At 40.7% G+C, this 24,676-nt stretch overlaps 1 protein-coding gene across 1 annotated transcript in view; it reads left to right on the plus strand.

Annotated features, from left to right (window-relative positions):
• PAG1 (phosphoprotein membrane anchor with glycosphingolipid microdomains 1) overlaps positions 1–9,993 on the plus strand; it is a 15,427-nt gene extending 5,434 nt beyond the window's left edge. The window contains exons 4-6 of the mRNA XM_010172058.2: positions 2,424–3,019; positions 7,569–7,628; positions 9,572–9,993. Of these exons, the coding sequence (XP_010170360.1) occupies positions 2,424–3,019; positions 7,569–7,628; positions 9,572–9,922 (1,007 nt within the window). The 3' untranslated portion in view covers positions 9,923–9,993. The remainder of the gene's footprint in view (positions 1–2,423; positions 3,020–7,568; positions 7,629–9,571) is intronic.
• Positions 9,994–24,676: the final 14,683 nt, after the last annotated feature.

Consider the following 24,676-nt stretch of genomic DNA (forward strand, 5'->3'; position numbering starts at 1 on the left):
CAAGGATAAGGAGGCTTGTAGGTTGAGATAAGAACAGTTTAATAATAGAAATAAAAGAAAACTCAAAATAATACTATATTAAATAGTAGTGATAATAATAACAGTAACAAAATATGCAAATAAGTGATACCCAGTGCAACTGCTCAACACCCACCGACCAAGCCCGGCCCATTCCCAGATAACAATCCTGAAGGAGTGACAATCCCGAACCAAAACCGCAATCCTGGAAGAGGGAGAGCCCGAGCGAAAGCCAGAGAGAGCCCAAAGAGGAAGAGCCCCTCACTAATATACTGGATATGACGTGATATGATATGGAATATCCCATTGCCATACTCAAATGCCAGTTTAGCTTATTAATTTAAATATTCCTCGCCCCCTTAAGTCTTGTGCTTGTGGACTAACAGAACAAGAAGTCCTTCACTTCCAGCAACAAAAGTGCAAACACTGGTGTGTTATCAGTGTCTCTCTCATAGCAAATCACAGGCTGAAAAGCAAAATGCAGCACTATTCTAGCTACTGAAAAAGAAACCCAGCTCTGTTCAGCTAAAAGCCAGGACATTCACCCAACCTGCCAGTATTGTTTATCTACGCCAACCCCTTATCTACGCCAGCCCCTTCTGTGTCACTACCCATAACCACAGGAGCACAGCAATGTGGGCTCACATTACTTCTGATGATTTCCACCGGGCGGAATGGGGTGGGTGTTCTCTGGGGCCTGTGACAGGGCTCTGCATAGTGCAGAAGTCCCCAAGAGCAAGCACCAGAAGGGGAAAACATGTTCCAGCTTCTCCAGGCCAGTTCCTGATGTTCCTCAGGAATTCTGCAGGCATACTACATAGTGACTAGGACACCTTGAGTCCTAGTCAGGATGCTCAATGGGATACTTCCCCATATTCCACCTATTCCTCCGCAGTTGTATGGAGGAGCCAAGTGAATAGAGAAGGAATGTTTTCCTATTCTTCTTCTCCCCTCTTCCATTCAGACAGCAATTAACATCTCATATCTCCAGTTCCATCCTGAGTTTTACTGTCAGGGTACTGCTCACTGCAGGTGCTGACTGTCTGAGTCCTCATGTGCTGAGCACAGGAGAAAGCAATGTCCATGACAACCACCAAATCAAGGGTACTGATTGCTTCGGCAACACTGTATGTCATCATGTCAAACACTGAAGGAAATAGAAGAACAGGTTGACTTTGCTGAGAGTACCATAGGAGTTGTACTAGGAAAAGTAAAGCTATTCAGAAGTGTTTTTTTCAGTGAAATGCTGTCACAGAAAGTTACATACATACCATATACTACCTGAAGCATGCTTGTATGTGTCCAGGTGAACATCCCTGAATGCAGGCAGATGTCATCCGTGTGCACTGTAAGATGAGAAGTCCCATAGATTGCAGTCCCTAATACCCTCCGCTGATAGTGACATGTGTCCTGCTTCTGGGACTTAAAATTACATGTTCTGCCTAACACTACTTTTTGAAGTTTAGTCTTCTCTTTTGTGCATATGACTGGCTTGTTAGTAGGTTGTCAACCCACATTATGTGCTGTGAGACTAAGAGAAGTATGGCATAGCCTTCTAGGGAGGAGCTTCTGGTACATCGTGCAGTCAGGCTGACTGCGGGCGGGCTGAGCAAGGTGGGATGCAGATGAGTATTTGGCCAACGTGTTAAACAAGGTGAGGGCTGGGTAAGGAGGAAGCGAGAACATTTTCCATTTTTATTACAAAGGATAGGGAAATGGAAAGAGGAAAATCTAACAAGTCTTTTTTTAAAGGCACTTGGTTCAAGGCCTCCCATCAGTGTTCTGCATCTGAGACTACTGAGCAGTCTATAAGCATTCAATATCATAGAATGGTTTGGGTTGGGTGGCACCTTAAAGATCATCTAGTTCCAACCCCCCTGCCATCAGCAGGGACACTTTCCACTAGACCAGGTTGCTCAAAGCCTCATCCAACCTGGCCTTGAGCACTTACAGGGAGGTAGCATCCACAATTTCTCTGGGCAACCTGTTCCAGTGTCTGACCACCCTCACAGTAAATACTTTCTTCCTAATGTCTCACCTAAAGCTACCGTCTTCCAGTTTAAAGCCAGTATAACTGAGTACAGCTGAACATCCATGCACACCTGCACTGACCCACCCATCCCCTGTTCTTACTGTGAATGCTGTTGCTATATAATGTGACTTGGGGGTGCACAGGGTATTTAAGATGTGGTGAGAAACATATTTTAACAGTAGAGTGAAGAAATCTCTGTAACTGAAACTTTTTGAGAAACGAAAAGCATGATGACCACTAGTCATTTAGAAGCATTAGTATAATTTATTCTTTCCAATGAGACGCAAAACCAAAGTGATGTAGGGAGTACCAAATCACACTCACTTCATAGTTAACACATTTGTTTTAAATACTTCTTTATAATTTTCTCTAGTACTCTCAGAGGACAGTACAACTGCCTGTATCCAGCCTTATGAAGAAGTACAGACATCTGTCTCTGATCTGCTAGATCAACAAGATAGTCTTGGAAAGTCTATAAAATGTCACCAGAGCCGGGAGCTACCCAGTATTCCCCCTAACACCACCATGGAAACCATCATTTCAGCTAGAAATGCCGAAAATGATCAAGGTCTTGGAATGGAAGGGCCTTACGAAGTCTTGAAAGACAGCTCCTCTCAGGAGAACATAGTTGAAGACTGCTTGTATGAAACTGTGAAGGAAATTAAAGATGTTGGAGCAGTAGCCAGCATGGAAGGGAGCTGTAACAGCAAATCAAAGGCTTCACTGACAGTTTCTGAAGGTCAGAATCAGATTCCCGAGTGCAGAATTGAATCAGCAGAATATGCATCTGTTGACCGAAATAAAAAAAGTCGCCAAAGTGCTAATTCAGAAAGCCCTCTTGACAACACACCAGATGTAGAGGATGAGCCTCCCCCTCCGGTACCCATGAAACTTCTTGATGAAAATGAGAACGTGCAAGAAAAAGGAGTGGAAGAAGAAGTGACAGAAGGAGCAAGTAAACCAGAGAAGGTAAATACTGCCTTGTCCTTGACAAACAGCCAAATAATGACAGAGAACATATGGGTGGGAGAGGATTTTTTTTTTTTTTTTTGTAACAAAAAAAGTCAAGAAAGAAAACTACTCAAGGTGATGCAAGACTGTAAAATGTGGAAATATGAAAAGGTACAGTATAGTCTTTGCAATATAGGCATGTACTCATTCTATTGCAGCCAATATTTTGGATTGTTGCACCTCGTAAGGCTTTTCCCAAATATTATCCAGAAATTGCATAGGAGGCCTCTGCTTCTTTGTTTAATGGTATTATACTTGTGGGAGCTCTTACAATAGGTGTTCCGTATCTCTGTCAGCATCTTTATCTTGTTCAGAATCCCCCCTTTGCTTTTTTTCTAATGAAACCAAAAAGGAGAGGGAGGCAATTGTGGTGTATGCCCCAACCTTAGATGTGCCTCCTTTGTTGGGCCATCTTGACTTAGCTGTGCAAGTGTTAGGCATCTGCTCAAAGCCACTCGTCTCTTCTCTGAAGGAGTAAGGGACAGAAAGAGAGAGAGAGATTGCAACAGTAGACTTTTATATTTGTCAAATTCTCTAGGTCACATGGGGACAGACTAAAGAATTTCTACCTGCTGAAATCATGGCCAAAAGTTACATTTTCTCAGCAGTTTATTCTTTCTCCCAGCCTAAGAATAAGTTAGTGATGAACTCCCTGAAAAATAGGATGATGACATTTTCAATAAGTTATTTTCCCAGTTTTCATTTTTCACCAGAATTAACTTTAAGGATGCTTTCAGATCAATGCACAGAGTTTTCATAAACTGTTGAGTTTGCATTTTTCAGAACTAATTTAGATAACTTACTATTAATTGTGAATGAAAGATTTTAGCAGATTAATAGAATTTTAGTGTCTGAGTCATCAAATAATTGATGAAAATTTCCAAAAAATCCTTAAGACGCAATGCAACATTTTAATATAAACATTTACCTGAAAAATCCTGGCAAAGCTGAGGTATTGTTACTTGTTTCTGGTTGTTCTTTTATTTGAAGTATTTAAGTAATCCAGGCAGAGGGTGGAAAAATACCTTGTTAAATAACTGACTAACCGTGTAACCTATAAAGCACAATAGAGTCAAAAATAATAAACTGAAGACTACTCATAATATAAGAATTGTTTATCTGGACTCTTCAGTGCACATTCTTATAAATAACATGCTCGTTAAGTAAAAAATTAAGATGTGATTGTCAACAATGATCCACCAACACTCCCCCCTCCCAAATTCAGGCCATATGTAATTTCTAATTAAACTTTTAGAGAAACAGCTTTCTGCAACGGTGCCATTTTTCCTACGAGGTGTGAAAAGACTTGTAGAAAATCACTGTATTTGCCAGGCAGTGATACAAAGGAAAAGCATTTGCTGCTCTGTAGCTCCCCAGCGCACCGCGTATACAGTGTCAGTAACTGCAAGGAGTGGGAATTGATTAAAATGGATCAAGTTTTGAAGGATTAATCTAGAGATGACACATGCAGTCCCCTAAGTGCCAGAAAAAAGGTGTTTGTCTAATTAAAATTTATTCAGAGCTAAAGCCATCCTGAGTTAAAGCTTCGGCAGCATCAGATCATTGCTGCGCTTTGCTGCTAGGTACATGCATTATGCATCGAAGCGTGTGCCTGGCCTGTTCTTGAGAGCTACAGCTGCAGCAGAGTTGGAAATGGTAATTGATGGAATATATAAATGTCATTATTGTTGGCATTGTGTGGGGAGGTGGTTACGGGATTGTTTTTCTGTTGCAATGATGATAATTTTTCCCTCTATTTTGCTGCTTCAGACCATGCAGAAAAATGCCTGCTTTTTCCAGTGTGGCAACCAAAACCAAGATGTTTATGGAAATGTAGGTTATGTCGATAACTCTTTTAGTTAAACCGACTCCATAGGTGTCTCTTTTTGCTTTCTCTCTTTTGAGACTACTTAGCTGCCTTGCTTAACATGACATTCGTATCCCAGACTTTTCAACTTTCTGCCCTGACCCTGATGAAGAGGGAGGTTGAGCATTAAGTCATGCGAACCTCTCTCAACTACAGTTAGGCTTTGCTTTAGTAGAGCACAAAGAAGGGACAGGCAGGAAGGCTGTTTGTGTAACCAAGACTTGTACCTGCCAACAGACAGAGAACAGACCATGTCCAGGCTGGTTCAGCCTCACTCTGTAAAAGAGGGCAGCCAGGATGATCCCCAGCCCATGCCAGTTCCTGAAGCACACTCATTTGGGAGAGAGCTAGGTGGACCAAGCCAGGCACCATTCCAGTATATAACAGCATGAAAAGGATGAAGAATCCTTTCAAGAGACAGACATGCAATGAACAGGTGAAAATTAGTTATCTAAGTTGGTTATTGGCCATGAGCCAGCCAAATCCTTTGGAAAGTTTTGGTAAAGAAAGATGCCTTTAATAGAATGAGGCCTCTTACAGGCCTCTATCACCTGGAAAAACTTGGGCATACTTCTTCTAATAAAACTGGAGAAGCAGAATAGTTTTTCTTTAGATCTTCCTTTTTCACCCAGGTCTTTCCAGAGGCAGCACTGGCAGAAATGCACTCCATGTGTATGTCTGGCTGCTGCCATCTGATTTCAGACTTGCACAGCCTGAGGATGGGGAAAGCATCTCTTGCAAATGCACCAGAGGAGAATGGTCTTCTTGTTCTGGTGCCCGAGTCAGGAGCAGCAGCTGAGCCAAAGAGCAAAAATTCAAGTGCTGTCGAAGGACAAAAGGACAGTGGAAGGCAAATAAGGACACATGCTGTTTGTGTTGCTGCTGCTGAGGTTTCAAGCATAATTTATAATATTACTAGGTACAAAATGTTTAGGAACAAGTGTTTTTTTCAGTTTTCAAGATGACAATATCTTTCAAAATTGATGCATCCCAAGTTTCACATTTAGAAGAAGGAATGCTAGGTCCCAGGGAAACAAGAACAGGATTGGCAGTTGCCAGCACGCTGGGGTATTTGTCAATACTTCAGTGGGAAACTGCAGAAGGGGTCCCGACACATGGTGCTTATAGACACACTGATGAGAGAAAATAACTTCACAGAAGAATTTTGCAAGCACATGTTTGTTTTAATGTGTGAGGATGAAATTAGTAACTTACTCCTTAACACAAAAAATATCCTGCAAATAAGAAAAACTAAACTGAGCTGCTATAGTGAAACAGATCTAATAAAAGGACAAAAATATGTTTGAACTTCTCCTTTTTCCTTTTTTTTTTTTGGGGGGGGGGGGGATTACTTTTAAACCAGAGGTTAAAGAGCGCATTCTCCAGACAGTGAGAAGGAAGCAAGGGAGTTGTTAGGTGTGAGAAGCCCCCTGGGGAGCAGCAGGCAAACTTCAGTGCACTTTGGGTCAAGGTCTTCAACAGAAGTGCTCCAGGGGTTTGAAGCTTGGTATTTACCAGAAGTAAAAACACAAAGAAAAAATGAAGTAAGAAAGAATCTGATGTAATGAGCCTCTGTGGGGGAAAAAAAAAAAGTCTTGTGTGTCTAGTATGTGCCTGGAAGCAGTATTTGATTGACTATGCTAAAAATAGTTCTATTTCTCCACCTTGGTCTGCACTGGAGGAGGTCTGAAGTATTTTAGGTGGAGAATTTGCATGAAACTCTAAAATATGGGCCGTTACAAACAGTGCTGGAAGGCTCCCTCTGAACCACCGTGGAGGAAAAGTCCTGCAAAGCCTTCTCACCTCAGAGGGGAGGAATCACATGACTGCTATGAGGTAGCCAGGGTCTTCATTGCCATAAAGTTCCTAAATCATTTTTCATAAGAGCAAGATGCTTTGCTCCCAGAATGTTTCAGGACCTAATTTCTGCATAAGGCTTTACATGCTTGAAGTTAGACTTGATACCAAACCAAGCCCTCCATCCTTTAGTACCTTTGCTGTGTGAACTGGATCCAGGCAGATGCTTTGAGGGTTGAGCTTCCCATCTCAGGGTGGGTTGCAGCAGGTCTCTTCCATGTTGGCTGTCTGAGAAGTTGTGAAACAGTGCTGCTGTGCACCTCTGCACCACTGCTGCATTTCGTGGGTGAGGAGGACATGGCACCTCCCTTGCAGCACTTCCAGAATCCACTGAATGAAGGATAACAACAGTCAGGAAGGTGCCAGTTGAGTATTGTTCTTTTGTCATCTAAAAGCATATCCGAATATCACGTGGAAGGCCAACTAGTGTGTCACAACAGCTGACTTTTAATTGTTCAGAAGCCTTTGCAGACTCTTTCTTGCACTTAGAAGTGTAAAGGCAGGAATACAGTGGAGCAGAGTTTGTTTTAACCATTACGTCATTTTTACCCTTTTCAGGTCAGGACAAGAGCAGATACATTAAAAAGGTCTACTAACCTCAGGGCTGTTATCTCTAGAGATGTACTGTGGTCATTAGGGATATTAGCTATGTAAAATGGAACTAGTGAGCAAACGACCATAAAATAATAATGTGTTGATTGTAATGGGAGGACTTTATTACAGGTTTCACACTGTTGACTGGTAATGAGCCTTTTTTTCCCTTTCTTTCTTCCTTTTTTACAGAGGCTTAGTTCGACATCTTACAAGTCTCGAGAGGAAGATCCATCTCTTACAGAAGATGAGGTAGGTTTCTTGCACAAAATTCAATAACTAACTAGAGACTTTTTTTCAGGCATAAATTAGCATAAGCTCTGCATGATTAAACAGGATCTAAGAAAGGTGAAATTTATCTGAAGGCAGAATGAAAGATGAAGTTTCTCTCCACAGAGTTTGAACTGACACATTCCTAAAATCAGAAATATTCTAGCATATGGCTATATCAGGCCAATAGGTTAAAAAATGGTATCAGAAAATAACGTAAGGCCACAATTAGCTGATTGTTAGGACAGCTTCTTGATTTGGATGACGAGCTCTACTGAAGAATAATAATCATCAGCCTTTTGAAACATGCTCCACCCTCCCCATACAAAGTGTTTGGGGCTCTGGGAAATAAACAGAAGCACAATAAAAGCACTGGAACATAAACTGTTCTTTAAAATGTCTGTTAGTCAAATAAATTGAGGAAATTGAAACAAAGACAGAAAAGTTAAACAAAAATAAGGTTACTTGTGATCATCTTCAATACACCCATCCAATTTATAAATATGTTCTCCAGACATAAAAGTAAACACAAAGTTGGCAATGAGCTGAGTGAGCTAATGCTTTCTGCTGGGAGAAGCACTCCCAGACATTAATTAATAAATTAATCCTTGAACTGGGTTAATGTATTTTAATGCTGGAAAGAGTTGAAGTATGGATGAGTAGAAAAGCCATTTTTTGTTTGGTTGACTGAAATCAGTAAAAAGTAAGAAGTATTGCCATCTGCAATTGATGTCTCTCTTTATAAAGAAAACATTTCAAAAATACAGAATTAACAGAAGTGATCCGGTTCAGCTGCATTAGTCAGTGTGGCTTAATGGTAATGGACATTTTCATGCCGATCTACTGTTTTAATTGGATTGATACAAATCCAGAGTGTCCTTGCATGCTTGGAAAACACTTTAGATGGAACCAAAGAGCTATGTTGCAATTGTGATATTGGGTACCTGAGAAGCAGCGCGGGGAATTTCAGCCGTCTGCCCTGTGCAAAGGCTCGTATCCACTTGGACTGGGAGAGGGAGACAAGAATGGCGAGCTCTGAGCGGAGAGACGTGTGTGGATGTGGGCTTCTCCTTCACCTCTTCATTAAGGGTCACCTTCATGCACTTGTTTAAGCATACCACCTCCTCAGAGGGGATTTTTAGAGCTAGGAGTGAAACCCCAGCTCCCTCTTTTGAGTTTATAGCAGCTGAGAGATTTCAATCTCTAGTCTTAAGTTCTGATACACAGTGACTGAGATGCAGCTCGTCTTTGTAAGCACAGTGTAGTCAGCAGGACAGACTTGGCCTATCAAGATCGTCACTGACTATTTGCTATTTTATGGTGTGGGTAATTTATCTCCTGATTTTTAAAGGTTCTCTTCACATGACTTGGTGCCTCCTTGGTCCTGCCTATAAACATAACAGATAACTACTCTCCTATTGGGGTGTCTCTAAAAGCAGAAAAGTAGCTGCTACCCTTAAAAATAATAATAATTTTTAAAACCCCAAGGATCAGACGGCATCCTTCTCCTACATTGCAGCAGCTAAACTTGATCATCCCTTTGATGCCTGTCTGCCCATTAAGCCAAAGCTAGCTCCAGGGCCATAGCAGAACTTGCAAGAGCTCCTACTCACAAAGCCATTCCCTTTTGTCCTGGGTCTAATTTGCCTGCGAGGGATTTATGTTCAAATAATTTTTACATTTATAAACTTCTTTCATGAAGCATTTTATAAAGCATTCTTTTTTGAAAGAAAAGAAATTTATAAATGCATGCCAGAGAATAAAGGATTTGTAAGAAATCCCTTTTTTTGTAAGAAAGGATATGATTTTATTAGAAGATCCTGCCTTTTCATAAGCAATTGACATCCTTGTGGTGGCAGGGGTACAACCTGGCACACAAGCTTTATGCCATGCTTAAATACTCAGCAGGTGTTTCCTTTCCCTAGATCTCAGCCATGTACTCGTCAGTGAGTAAACCGGGACAGGCCATCAAGGCACTGGATTCTCCTTACACCTGTATTCAAGAAATTGCATCTCAGAGGTCCCCGTCTATTTGCAGTGGCCTCTATGCAAGTGTGAAGGACTTTGAAAACACCCTAAATACTACCACTGTGCCTCCATCAGCAGACAGACCAAACGGGGAGCTGGAGCCTGACTATGAAGCTATCCAGTCAGTGTGCCAAGAAGAAGACAGGACCTTGTCTGTGCCTAACACAAACCACACTGCTTTTGCAGGAGAGAATGACTACGAGTGCATAGGGGACTTGCAGCACCACAGGGATTTCACCAGACTGTAATTACTCCAGCAGGCAGATTTCTCCACTGGTATTTTCAAATGGACATGTGAAACACGGAGAGGGAAGTGCTTCTCCTTTTGAGGAACAAAACTAAGCAGAGAACAGAAGTTCTGAAGAAGCAGCGTACGTTCCAGCCAGGGTGTGATACCCACTAGGTTGTTCTGGGTGGTGGATGGAGGCTCACAGGAAAGGATACATCAGGTCAGAATGACAACCGGGACAACATAAAGGCTTCTTTGTTGTTAGCTCCAAGACAACAAGAATTTGGGAAGGAGTGCCATGCTTGTCATCCCAATAGGATTGCATACCAAAAAGACTGCCTTTACAGAAAGCTAGCTTTTCATTTGAAGAGGTTATTTTATGTTATTTGCTTCAAAGTGTTTTTCCAGCACAATTTTTCATTCAGATCTGGGCATCCACAATGTTGAGCAAATCACGGATCATTGTACCTCAACTCAGACTTACTTTGCAGGGCTGGGGAAGGTGTGCTCACTTGTGTGTCTTTTGGGGAGCTCTGTCCACATTCATTGCAACTAAAGTGCAAACAATGGTACTTGACTTCAGAAGCAACCTACTCCAAATGTACTTGAATTAATTCTGTTGGCTTTTTCTTTTTTTTTTTTTTTTAATGTCAAGGGCTGTAGAATGTGACTTGCAATATTTGAGATGTGCACTGGTATTTGTAGGGGTTTTGTTTGCTTATTTGTGAAATACCGCTTTAAAATGTCAAGTGACACCCTTAGCATTCTTGCTCCATTCCCCTCCTGTGCACAGATGTACCTAAGCATACACACACCAGACAATTGTCACGTTGCAAAAAGTTGTGTAGATTAATTCATTGTCATAATGTTTAGTCTAGCCTTAATAGTGTTGAGTCATTTTTTTGAAGAATTTTGCCCTTTTTTAAGACTTAAAATATTTTAATATGTTTGTCTAGTTTATATAGGAAAATTTATGTACTTTGTTGAGTGGATTATATTTTTTATTTTTGCAACATATTTTTCATCTTCCAAGTTTCTGCAGATTAACTTACTGTTTTATGTGAAAAGAGGAATCCCATTCTTTGGGCTTTACTTAGTTTTCCTTTAATTTTTTTCCTCTTTGAGTAGTATGTAAATGAACATTTGCTTTTTTTTTGTGCGTGTGTCTTCTTGAGCAGAGATGTCGAACATGCTGTGATGTTTTTAAATTCAAAATAACGGAGTCTATGTAAAAGAACACTGCCAAAGGGCAAAAGAGACAGTGGAATTTAGTCTAGGATAGCCACTGGTCCTCCTTGTTCCTCTGCCAAAAGGAGCAGGAGGGTGACCAAGAACTTCTCGAGACTCTGACAAGCAGTTTGAAAGCCACTGGCTTTTCAAAGATACCAAGTTATTCTGTTACTATTACAAACAAAGTACAATGCTTGGATGAAATTAAGTAGGTACTGGATTGATACTTTTTTCTTCAACCATAGAACAACGAATAGTACAATAGTACAAGAATAGTCCAACAGTAGAGAACTGGCATTGTGTTGATAGGCATTTGTACACAGTTATTTGTACACAATTATGTGTACACATGTGCATATATCCCCATGTATATAAGAATACATATGTAATTTGGACACAAGTATTAATTATAGTCCAAACTTGGTAACATTCAAATACATTCACATATGTAATATCTGGCATGTGCCTGAAGAGTAGTTTATTTTTAATTAGAAATAAACAAGACATAAACTGAGGTTGGCTTATTCCATAGTAGCCAAAAGAGGTTTAGTTTCAGCTCAGTTGGTACTGGGTTTTGATATACCAGATTGAGTCCTCAGATCACTGGCCAGAGCTCAACATTACTTGGTACTGTAAAGAGCAACTGGAAGAAGTGGACTGATTTATGGGCTTCGCCTATAAGTAGTACAGCTCTGAGGAGCAGTGCAACTGTGCAACTAAACTCTGTCTGCAGGGTGATTCAGACTTCATGGATCCTGACCTCGTGCGACAGTGCAGCATGCTTGATCTATGATTCTCTTCCTTTGAAGAGAAGCAGTTCAGACCAGTCTGCATCCATCTTGCTCTTGACCGTGCTGCCATGCTTCCACAGCTGCAGCAAACCCTTTGCTTCCACTTCATGCTGTGCTTTTTTAAAGCTGACTTTGGTCTTCCTTTTCCCTCAAAAAAAGTTTCTATTTCTATTCCCTTGAATGTGAATTCATGAAGTTTGCCTTTGACTGTTCTCTCCTACTTCACACTGTTTAAGGCCAAAGATAGGATGCACCATGTTTCAGAAGATCTGTTGTGCTAAGTCTGGAGAATTTCTGAAGTCTTTAACTATGTGTTTGCTGTCTGTTCCTTGCTCAGGGGTATGGGTTTATATATGTAGTCCTCAGTCTGACTCCTGCAACTTAGTGGCAGGCATACCTCAACTCCTGAAATTCACAAATACATCTCAAGATGTAGTTATCCCTTAAGGATTGTCTTACTCATTACATGGATGACTGGTTTTGGAGCAGCAGTAGCAACATGAGGTTTGTCAGCTTCACCAGATGCAATTTCAGGACCAGTTTAAAGATAAGATAATGACAGTTAACAATGGCGAAGAGGAACACTGAACTCTTGATTGTAAAATTTTAAGGTGTGAAAGAAGAAAATCAAGCATCACTCTAGAAGTGCCCCATCAAGACTAGCAAGTCAAAGGAAGGAGGAGGGCTCCCTGGTCACTCTTTGTGGTCTTTCAGAGCAGTATCCAGAATGTCAGTTTGGAAGAAGGGACACGATACTCAGCTCCTTCCTTCCTTCCTTTCCCCTGTTCTGACAGCTGCTCCTTGAGACCCCCCAAACTTCCCTTTTCCACAGTGAAATCCCTCCTTCTCTTTTTTTTCTTTTGTTTCTATTTTTAATTGGCCTCATACAGCCTCGCACTGGGAGCTGGTATTGTGTGTGCAGACCTGTGGTGCTGGCACATTCCGTCAGGTTAAATGACTTTCAGGCTGGTAACAACCTTTTCTTCATCCACCATGCCCTCAGCCACTGAGAACCCTTCACACTGGACTCTTGAGAGCTGAAAAAAGGAATTACCCTCCAACAAGGATGCATGGGGAGAGTCCATAACTCCCCTACAATCTCCATTATACAGTCTAATGCTGAAGGAGAGTGTTTTAGAATTCAGGCCAAGGTTCTTAAGTGAATAATGGCATCTTTTGACAAAGAATCAAGCTCCTGTTTTAGTTCCCTCTTCCCAGAAGTAAGATCTGTTCCTTTTCGGCTGTTGCCAATGTCTCCTTTTCACTAATATACTGGATAGAAAGATTTTTCCACAGTAATCCCCAAGTAGATTAATCTGCCTGTAAAGAAAAGTGAGTGTCTTCTGCTTGTCTCTTCATTCCTATTTTTTCTTTTCACCATATCCCTAAATAAAATGTCAACATCCAAAATGAAGTATTTGTTACCTGGTGATCTTTTCTGGGAAGCCTCACAGTCTATTTCTTTGCCTCCATTTTTTGCCACAACTTTATAAAATCTTATATCAAATTGCCATGGTAAGGCCAAGACAAGCTGTAAAGTGTTTATAACTGCATTAGTGAAAAGGTCTTTTCTGATTTTCTTCTGGGAACTGGTAGAAATAGGAAATGCTGTTCAGACTTCTCTTCCATGAATCTGTGTCTCCTGTCGGAGCTGTTCTCACCAGATACCTAAACCCCATTGCCTCTTTCTACCATGATGAATGCAGAGTTGCTTTCTCAGTCACAGAGAGGAATAGATTCTTTACATGTATCTGTAGCGCAGGCATGTACCTAATTACCATGGTTAGATCAGTTATAGTGCCTTTTTTACAAAGTAGCTAGTACTTCCATACTCTTTTCCATATTGTGTTTGTTTAACTCAAAAGGACAAATGGACAAGCCCAACATTTACTTGTCTAAGTTATAAACAGCTTTATAGAGACACATTAAATGTACTGGACCTCAATTAGCTCTACAATAGCAATAGTGTCTTACAAACATCCTCTTAAAAGCCCGGTAATGTAGCTACGATGACTAAGCTTTGCAATAAGAATTATCAGTCTTCTTTTGAAGAACCTAAGTTTTTCAATAGTGAGCATTCAGGGAGGTGATGGTCTTTGTCCATGTCAACTGTGAACAATTAGTTGCTTCAGTCTTTCTATTAATATCAATTGCAGGCTTGCTTACTTGTAGCGGGACTCATGGGAAGGGGAATGAGAAGGTGTGGGGATTCATATTCATGAGTCACCCAGAGCTGGGCCATCTCCACAGTAGCAACTGGCTGAGGACCAAGCTGCCTTGTTCTCTAAGCCCTTGTCTGTTATGCCTTCAGGGAATCCATCCTGCAGGGATTCTTCTGGGCTTCGTGCTTCTCCATGGCTCCCTGAACAGCTCCTGTCCTCTGTCTTGATCACAGTTCTGTATACATGGTGCTCTCTGTCCAACCTTTCCAATGGTGCTTTTATAAGATGCTGGATAAATAGTTTCCATGTGCTTTCTGAAAGCTGACGTGTAAAGCTGTGACACAGTGCTTTCTCTAGTATTGTCTGCTTCCCAGAACTTAGTGTTAACTGTGTTACTCTGACTACAAAAGGCTGACAGTGCTGCCCTGTCCCTTTTTCATCCCATACAACCAGAACAGAGTCATCACGTGTAACAAGCCTCGGCTGGGCCACCGGTGTTTAAAAGCAGCCGTTCAGGCCAAGTGTCTTGGCTTGAAAGCAGTTAGAGACATGACTCATCTGTGCAGTGTGGGACTGGAAACATCACAGAGCCCAGCTCAAGGACTTCTTTCTGTCTCCTATTGTGTGTATACATTTGTTTGCAATATGACTGTAACAAATCTGTTTCTGCAACAGACATTTTAATCTGGGCACACTCCAATGAGGGACTTTTTGCTTTTGTTAGGCAAATTACCAGTTGTTTCAGACGAGTGTTATTTATTTAGATTCATGCCTGAATAAGGCTGTTATGTGCCTCACAAGCAACTTGGTGTGTGTAGTCTGCTGCAAAACAGGAAAATGCAGAAAGATGCTCAGCCTGACAGATGCTCCTGTGGTGGTGTGCCAAAGACTTTCAAGGGCAGGTCTCTTCATGGGAGCTGGGAGCATAATTGCTATTAATATGTTTTCATAATTAATATGATTTCATATCCTGGTGCTGAAGTTGATTTGTAGCATCTCTTTTGGGATGGTCATGGCTGAAGACATTGCCAGAGCAGATATCAGCCTCAAAAAAAAAAAAAAAAAAAAAGTATTTTTATATGCATTGCTAAAGATAAATGCCATGGATGGAACATCATAGAGATAAAATAACAGGGTTCCCTTTCTTCAAGGAGAGAGAAACCCCTTTGGCTGAGTCAGTATGAAAGAGCCCAGGCTTACAAAAAGTATTAAACAACAAAAGTATAAACAAATTAATTGCCTGTGTGGTAATTTACCAGGAGTGCATTGGGGTATCACATACATTAGACACTGTTCTTTTCCTATGGACAACAAAAAGATAAAGGCTTATTTGTAATCCAAGGTTCCCATTGATTGATTGATAAAACTTACTTTACATGTAAGCCAAAGGTCAGCAAGAGTGTCTACACAATGTAGATATAGTTAAACTAACTCTAAATGATCCAGCTCTTCAGGTGTTGTAAACAGAATCACTGGAACAATTTAATGTTCTGCTTGGTCTGACGTGCTCACATTGCTAACTCCAGCACCCTAATCTCCATAGCAGATGCATGGATTATCTTTGTATTACATACCCATTGGCCTGTGCCCAGTCGGTAGATAACATAAAACATAAACTTCTGTTTTTTTCAAACCACATGTGAGGTTTTGTTTCTGGAAGTCTTCGGTTTCAAACTGGCCAGAAGGACCATCACTACAAACATGATAGCGAAGTGCCTAAAAATAAAGATGTTTCTGTAAAGGTAAAGATGCTCATTGTTACTGCACAGCAACTTGTCTATTGTATGTGGTACTCTCTTGCCGTACACATTCCTAAATATTGGCTTTCATTTATGATGTTCATTTATTGTTATAATAGCACAGTCTGACAAGGTTTCTGTCTCTGCACATTCATTCACTGTCTAATTTTAACTAGCATATGTTTGTTACAGAAAGTACAAAATGAGATTCTTTGTTCAGTTTCGAGGACAGCTATGTTATTTCTTATAGTTTATGATAATGCAACAACCTGCTTAGATGATTTACAAAGTATGTATCACTTGAGTTCAAAATGCTTCATTTGAGATTTCAGAACGCCTCCTGTTCACTACAAGACAATGTGACCAACTTTTGTCATTTTAATCTTGTAATACTGGGGAGAGGGTTTTAAACCTTACAAATCTTACTACTTAAAAACAAAAAAAAAGAGACAGTGCTGATGTTTTGATGTCTAGGAAGAGACTCTTATATTTTAACTTTAAGCATAAGTTGGTTTTGGACTACCCACTTATTTATGGAACTGCTCCTCCCCACTATGTTCAGCCGTCACCATCTGAGTATCTCTTTTGTCCTTTATGAAATATGGCAACTATCCAAAGGGCACAGAAACTGCATCACATAACACTTCTTTTTAATGTGCCTGTGAGATTTAGGAGCCTGGACTTAAGTCAGATGTTTTGAGGAAATCACATCCTGTCTTGCAGACTTCTGTGGAGGTGTTCATTTTCTTTCAAGGCAAGAAGTTTAGTAGCTTACAAGCACTTAAGTGACATGGAAAGATGTATGTAAGAGGTGAACTGGTACAATGTTTAAATGTATGGGTAAAAAAAACACCTAAGAGCACAAGAACCTTCTTTCTCACATGTCTGAGGATACTGGAATTTGGTCTTTAGCACAAGGCTATTTGAGAACGGTCACATAACCAGTCTCCTTAGAACATCCTACCAGCAGACAAGTCTTTGAGCCTCTGGATCACACTGGCGGCTCCTGAGTTTCCACGTGTACACCTTCAGGATTTCCAGCAGGGTCTGTCTCTACTCTGTGGCAGTGACTACTTACGAATAGCTCTTTGCTTCACAGTCCAGACCCCTTTAACTTAAGAAAGGGGGATGTGAGCTGCTTCTCGTCAGTCTCCTCAGCTTTCTAGATGAAAGTGTGCTAAGAGCCCACCTGCAGACTCGGAAAAGAGCATTTGCTGTCGGGGCAAGACTGGCATAGCCTACTGCAGCAGGTAAAAGGAACAATGGCTAAGTTTCATTTGCACTTCCCCCATGTCACTGACTACCTGTTTAGAAAGACTTTTTACAGTAGAACAGGTTACAGCTAAGGGACAAGTTGCCAAGAATCTCATAGGAGATGGATGGAATCTATTCTTCTCAGTATTCCCTGTACCCAAAGAGGTGGGGGCAAGTCCTCTCTGCCCCACCATGACACAGTTTGCTGATCTTTTATCAAGCCTCCATATCAACAGAAATGAAATGAATAAATAAATTTTAAATACATGTTTTTGTTCTGTCATAAACTCAAAATGGACAAATGTAGATGCACTAATGTAAGTACCATGTGCAGATCTGGACTTGCACAGATGTTTGGGGTTTTTTTGGAGGGGGGGAGGTGACACTGGATTACTTTATTTAAATATAATTATTTGCATGAGACAAAGGTGTGGGATTGTACCCTGAGACAGAGTTTAGAAGAAGTTTGGTTTGTTGCTAGGTATTTTTGTTTCTACTTTCAGTGAAATATATTTTCTTTTATGTTAGTGAATTGATATGACTTCCATAGGAACAACAAAATATAGTCTAGTATAAGGATAATTATCTCTAATAGCTATTGTTAAAATCATGCCTCAGTAAGAGACACTTAAAATTGGGTGCTGTAGGAGCTTCAGCATAAAATTGCTTTGTATTTGGAACATTGCATACTTAGAACATAGTGGATAAACATTTGTAATTACAGACACTTTCATTTATTTTATCCATTGTTTTATAATGGAAAAAATATTTATTACTGGAATGTTTTTCCAGCAATGTTCTCTTACATAAGGTTCTAGCAACAAACTGTTTTCTGGACAACCATCTGATTCTCTGGTCACTGACACAGAACTGCAAAATGTCCTCAAACCAGTATGAGCTTCTGAAGAGAGAGGATTAGAACTGTCTCTGCCTAGCTTAGTATGGATACAGTTAAATGTTTTATGTAGTTCAGATCTGTAGGCAGCGAGAGCAGTTTGAAGACAGGACTGTACTATAAACTTGGAGTCAGTGCCTGCAGACTTCTGAGATGGCACTAGCTGAGACATGTGTGCTGCATGATGGGTTATTTGGCTTGGTACCTGTTTGAAATCAATACAGTTTTATTAACACCACTGCAGACACTGAAATACTGTAGTTCTGCAGAATGAACGTTCCATAAATTGTAGCTTGACTGTAAGTGCAGGGCTTATCCTACTGTTAGAGCAGTTCAGATCCAACACTAAGTTGCATTTTGTAAATTGATAAATGCCATTAAATTCTCTCTCAACTTTTTGTAGTAGTATACACAAGTCGATGTAATTTAGTCGTACCATTATTCCAAAAATCTTCATCTGATGTTTCTAGCCAATTCAGCTTTTGGCTGCTGAAAGCACAGTAGGTAATTATGGTTATTTACTGTAAATGTGGACAAGTTTTATGTAAATATTTCAGGGGAAAAAAAATGCTACATAAACATATGAGGCAGTTATCTAAAAGAACAAACATAGGTCAATAATATAAAATACAGGTTATATTTATGTACAGTAGTATCCTAATATTTACTTGTTTATATGCAGAAAAAAAATCTTAAGATTCTGTACTGTATTATCTGAAAGCTTTTAAAAGAGGCTCTGCCATTTTCTCTGGTTAATATATTTGCAAATAACTTTTGAATTTATTGGAAAACCATGTAAATTATGTCATATGGGAAACAATGTTACATTGCAATGAAATGAGTTTAATTCAGAAATCCTGGCAAAATTAATTGGATTGAAATTATATATAAATTCAATAGCCAGACAGAATAAAACACAATAAATAAGCTTTGTCTTTTGTTTTGTTTTGGATTTTTTGAACCTGTGCCTCTTTTTGTTGTTTTCTTAACAAATATTTTATTCAGTCCTTGTAGTCACTTCCTCCTGCAGGTCCTAAGATTTGCATTATTTTATATAATTTTGTTTGTTCTGGGCATTTTGTGCTGATTTCATTATCTGACAAGAACTATTAAGTCTTCTTTGTGTTATATATAGCTCCATGCTCCTCCCAAAGCCATAATCCTGTCAAGATTCAAGCATGCACACAACTACCATTTTTAAGTTGTCTCTAGATTAAAGCAGAAACTCGCATGAATATAGCAGCACTATGCTCTTTAATGCAGGTAAGAATATTGGATTTGAGGCTCTGAAAGTTGTGCAACTTTCAGCATTTTTAAAAGGCTGCAATTACCAGCTTTATGGATTATCTTCTGAAATTGCTATGGCATTTGATTCTTTTTTCTTTGTGAAAGATGCTCTCCAGGTAACATTCCCCAGCCATTTGCTGCGCTGCTCTGTCAATGGCAAGACTCCAATTTGTGTGGAAATACTTTGTGAACATCCTGAAACATTGTAGAGGCAGCTCAATGAGGACCACAGCTGAATACATAACACACTCTGCATGTAAGTCTAACAGAAGGAAATGTTTTTGCACTGGAGCAAGGCTTCTTGAAAAACTCGAGCATAAGACTGAAATGGTACCTCACCTGCTGGGACTTGCATTTTCTATGAGTTGCACCTTCCCCCTCGTTATCTTAATTACAGATAAGAGAAGAGCCGCTTTACCCATTTAATATCAAGTAGGTACTGATGACCATGTTCCTGGAAAATTCACAGTGCAGCCATGGATTAGTTATGCTGAGCTGGGAGTCTGAAAAATTAGACTGTTGCAGACAAATGGTATCTCTTCACTATCAAGATAATGGCTCTTTAATCTAGGTAAGTATATTTTAATACTTAAAAGGTTATAGGTGAAATAGGGGACTTGTAAAAATAAGGAAAATTGCATGTGAAAAATAATTCAGGATCTGATAGTTTGAAAGAAGATTGCTTTTTACTGAACATTTGTTCATGGACCAAGAAGCTGTAAAAATATGTAATTTGATATAATTTTTTTATGAAGTAACTTGCTGAATATTACCCAATACAGGTTGTTCTGAAAAATGCATGCATTATTATTATTACCAAGAGAACTGTATCACAGATACTAAATCTTCATTCCAAACAGTTGCTATCAGACATAAAATAGTTCTATTGCAATGTTTAGCTTCAGGTTTGACACCAATCGCACAGAGCTATACCTGTGGCTGGTTGAAATATTGAACAATTTGCCCATATTCATGTAGCTGCATGCACACCCTTGGGAACAGAAAGTATGAGCATCTTTGTTCTCCAATGATCTTTGACATTGCTTGGAAGTAAAAAGCTTTAACCTAACGAGAGCTTGGTGTGCAATCAGGAGTATACTGCAGTGACACCTGGTGTTTAAAATAGAATTATTCCTTGTGAAGTGTGACTCAATTTATTTTTAATTGGGTACATACTCACTCAAAGACTCGCAGTTCACCCGGTGTTCATGAGGCATGGCATTATATTGAAGCAGAAAGCACTGGAGCTAAAGAGTGGCTTGATGTTACTTGGTAGAAAATGTATCTGACAGATTTGTTTCAAAAGCCCAAAATTGCAGTGACATGATCTTTCATGAGTGGCTGTTCTTCCTAGCACTCTAGCTGATGATACACTTTATTACTACTTCTCAGTTGGTTATTACAGAAATGAGATTGACCCTTCATATAACTCACACAACTGGAATTTCTGTGCAGCCTTTATGGAAGGAGTGATAGGGAAGAAGAGAGAACTGCCAGTTCAAGCAGAAACCAGGGACCCCGTATTAGAGCTATGATAGACACTTCTGAAATAGTCCCTGCTAAAGAGCTTATTGACCAGAGTAGTCAAGATCTGTATGTTTACCGATGTGACTGAAACAGAATGTAAATTACATAATCAGTTAATGAAATTAAGGATTATTAGGCTAATATAATAATAACAAGGATCATTATTAAGGATTACAGTTTGACACAAGATGAAAAATTAAGGAAGATCTGGTAGCAATCTTTTTATTCAGACTGGTGGACAGTTTCTATTATGTAAAAGTTTTTTGTGACCTGTTTTGAGAGGCACATACATGCTCCATGTCTATGTTGTTGAACTTTGAAATGTGGCAAGGACAAAACTCTTAAGGCTAGCATTGTGGTTTTCCTTTGTCCCATAAAATTTTGTTTGGGTTTGGCTAAGCTAAAAAGCCACATTATCCTTAAAGTCCTTGTTTTCCTTTAATTCTTCTGGGAAATGATGGGAGCCTGCAAAAACAAACCTGAACTTTCTAAGGCTGCACTTGCACCCCAAGTCAATCAGCAGAGAGTCAAACCTTCGCCAGCAGAAACTCAAAGGCTAGCACTCAAACTAGCATTCGGAGGTCTTTTTCCTCTTTCCTGCAGTTTATTTTCAGCAGCAAAGTACAAAGAAAAAGTTTCTGGGCAAAATGAAGTCTGGATGGGCTGTGAAGGAAACAAACAGCTGCAGCTCCAAGCAGTGTAATCAGTCTTGTAACCCAACAGCAGAACCAGCAGTTTCGGGTGTAGAGAGCTGAGGCTGTCACAGGCTGGAGAACAGAGTTATCAGTAGCTTCTCTTTAAAATACATGGGAAATGATAGGAAAAAGGCCTGTATTAAGTCACAAAGTCAAGTACTCGAAATATGAGGAAATGCTAGATTTCCACTTGTTCATATAAGCTCAATACTTTACACAGAATGGTTGAGGTTGGAAGGGACCTCTGGAGGTCATCTTGTCCAACCCCCCTGCTTAAGCAGGGCCACCCAGTGCCCAGGACCATGTCCAGATGGCTTCTGAATATCTCCAAGGATGGAGACTCCACAGCCTCCCTGAGCACTGTGTGTCGGTGCTTGATACCTGTGAATAATACCTTTTTCACAGTGAAAAGGATATTTCCTGATGTTCAGAGGGAACCTGATGTGTTTCAGTGTGTGCCCACTGCCTCTGGTCCTGTCACTGGGCACCACTGAAAACAGCCTGGTTGTGTCTTCTTTGCACCTTCCCTTCAGGTACTTACAGATATTGATAAGATCCCCCCTGAGCCTTCTCTTCTCCAGGCTGAACAGTCCCAGCTCTCTCAACCTTCTGTCATAGGAGAGATGCCACAGTGTCTTTATCATCTTAGTGGCTCTTTGTTGGACTCTCTCACAATGTCCATGTCTCTCCTGCACTGGGGAGCCCAGAACTGGACCCAGCACTCCAGGTGTGGCCTCACCAGTGCTGAGTGGAGGGGTGGGATCATCTCATTCCAGCTGCTGGCAATGCTTTGTCCAGGGCAGCCCAGGCTACCATTTGCCTACTTTGCTTAGGTCAATTTCTGGTTTATGTTCAACTTGTGTCCACCAAGACCCCTGTGCCTTTTCTGTAAAGCTGCTTTCTATTGTGTACTGGTGCCTGGAGTTGTTCCTTGCTAGGAGTCAGACTTCACATTTCCCCTTGTTGAACTTCCTGAGGTTCTCATTGGCTCATTTCCCTAGCCTGTTGAGGTCTCTCTGGGTGGCAGCATGACTGTCTGGTGTATCAACCACTCCTCTCAGTTTTGTGTCATATGCAAACTGCTCCTTATCACTTTCCAACATTCATGTGCCTGGAACGTGTTTCTAGGATTAATTGTTCCATCACCTTCCCAGGGATCAAGGTGAGACTGATAAGCTTGTAGTTCCTTGGCTACTCCTTCAGGTTATTTTTGAAGACAGGAGTGACATTTGCTTTCCCCAGCACTCATGCACCTCTCCAAGTTATCATGATTGTTCAAAGATAATAAATAGTGGCCTTGCAATGACATCAGCCAGCTCCCTCAGTACTTTTGGGTGCATCCTATTGGGGCCCATGGCATCACTTCTGTCCAGATTGCTTAAGCATTCTGTAAACTGATCTTCTTCCACCAAGGGTATGTCTTCCTTGCTCCAAACTTTTCCTCTATCTCCAGGTCCTTGGATTGCGAAGGCTGGTCTTTACTGATAAAGACTGAGGTGAAGAAGGCATTCAGTACATCAGCCTTTTCCATGTCCTGTGTCACCAGGGCCCCTGCCACCCTCAGCAGCAGGCCCACACTTACCTTAAGTCTTCCTTTTGCCCCTGATACACTTAAAGAATCCCTTCTTGTTGCCTTTGACGTCCTTCACCAGATTTAATTCCAGTTGGTCTTTGGCTTTCTTAACTGTGTCTCTGCATGCTTAGAGAGTGTCTCTATATTCCTCACAGGTTCTGTCCCTGCTTCTGCTTTCTATATGCTTCCTTTTTGCATTTGAGTTTTGTCAGGAACTCCTTGTTCATCCATGCAGACCTTTTGGCATTTTTGCCTGACTTCCTGCTCCTTAGGATGGACCACTCTTGACCTTGGAGGAGGTGAGGCTTGAATATCAACCTTTTTCTTGGACCTCTTCCCTCCAGGGCCTTATCCCATTGGACTCTTTTGAGCAGATCCCATCCAGCCACCTCATTCACCAAACAAGAGGACTCTTGTGGAAAAGTAGTATTGTGACCTTATTTTCAATTACTTTGTCTTTAATTGCTTGATCAGGTGTGGGGTTTTTCTCCACAGAAACCATCTTGGTGAGTTTTAAGCATAAAAATAGCATGAAATTGTATGAAGTATGTAAAGGCATTTGTAAATCTGAGATTTCTTTCCCTCCAGATTTTGCAGCCTAGGTAACACTTAAAAATTTGGTACATGCTTGAAAGATATTGATTGCTATGTGCCTGTGACATGTCTGTAGGTGACACTGTAAAGACTGCTAAGTGGAAAGAGAAAATGACAGGGATCCTGTCTTTTGTAATTTGCAACTACAATGCTCATTGGTCAGATGAGTGCAAAGAAATGGGTGGGATTAAAGTCCATTCTGCATTGTTGATTGTAATAGGATCCTTACGGTACTCCAGACAGTGAGATTGGTTTGTTGTTTTGGTTTTTTTTTTCCATGGCTTACAAATCCCTGCTAGGTCCTCTTGGGTTCATTTGCAGTGCTCTCCAAAACACATGGCGTCTAGAGAGCCTCCCAGCTCAGACACAGCCTGCTTTTGCAGCCCACGTTACCAGAACATACAGTTGGCTCTGGCACGTAGCTTAACATCCTCAGAGCTGCCTCAGCACAGCTCCAGCCTTGGTCCTGCGGGTCTAGCACCAAGCTCCAGCTAATGAGCCTCCTTACAGCCAAGCAAGCCTGTGCAGAGGGAACTGGTATGTCTCTGCACCAGCACTGCGGTTTGGCCACAAGCTAGGTAATTACCACACATAAGGGAGATAATTAGGTGGTTTTATTTGTTTAATTATCTGTGTGCATGTGTGTCAAGGAGGAGGGAAGAAGACAGAGAATCACAGGTTTTATATCATGTAACTTCCCCTTTCAAAGCTTTTCTTACTCACTTTTCCAAGTGAGTGAATTGTCCAAGCAATGGCCTATAGTGAAAATTGTCAGAAAACTCAACACAAAAATGGGGGAAGAGCCCCCCATCCTGAGAATGATTTCCAGTTGTTTGTGGTCAGTTCAGTGTGGTTCACAGAAGAAGAGAGTTTGGGAGCAGAGAACTCTACCACTGGAAGTGTTTGCGCTGAAGGCAACACCACCATGAGGTGCTGCAGCAACGGAGACTTCATTCATGAAGAGAAGATGGCCTGGGGGTTTTCCTGCACCTTTCAGCCATATATATTACAAAATTAAACCCAACG

This window comes from Antrostomus carolinensis, unplaced genomic scaffold (genome assembly GCF_000700745.2).
Source record: "Antrostomus carolinensis isolate BGI_N321 unplaced genomic scaffold, ASM70074v2 scaffold7327, whole genome shotgun sequence".
NCBI classification, from domain to species: Eukaryota; Metazoa; Chordata; class Aves; order Caprimulgiformes; family Caprimulgidae; genus Antrostomus; species Antrostomus carolinensis.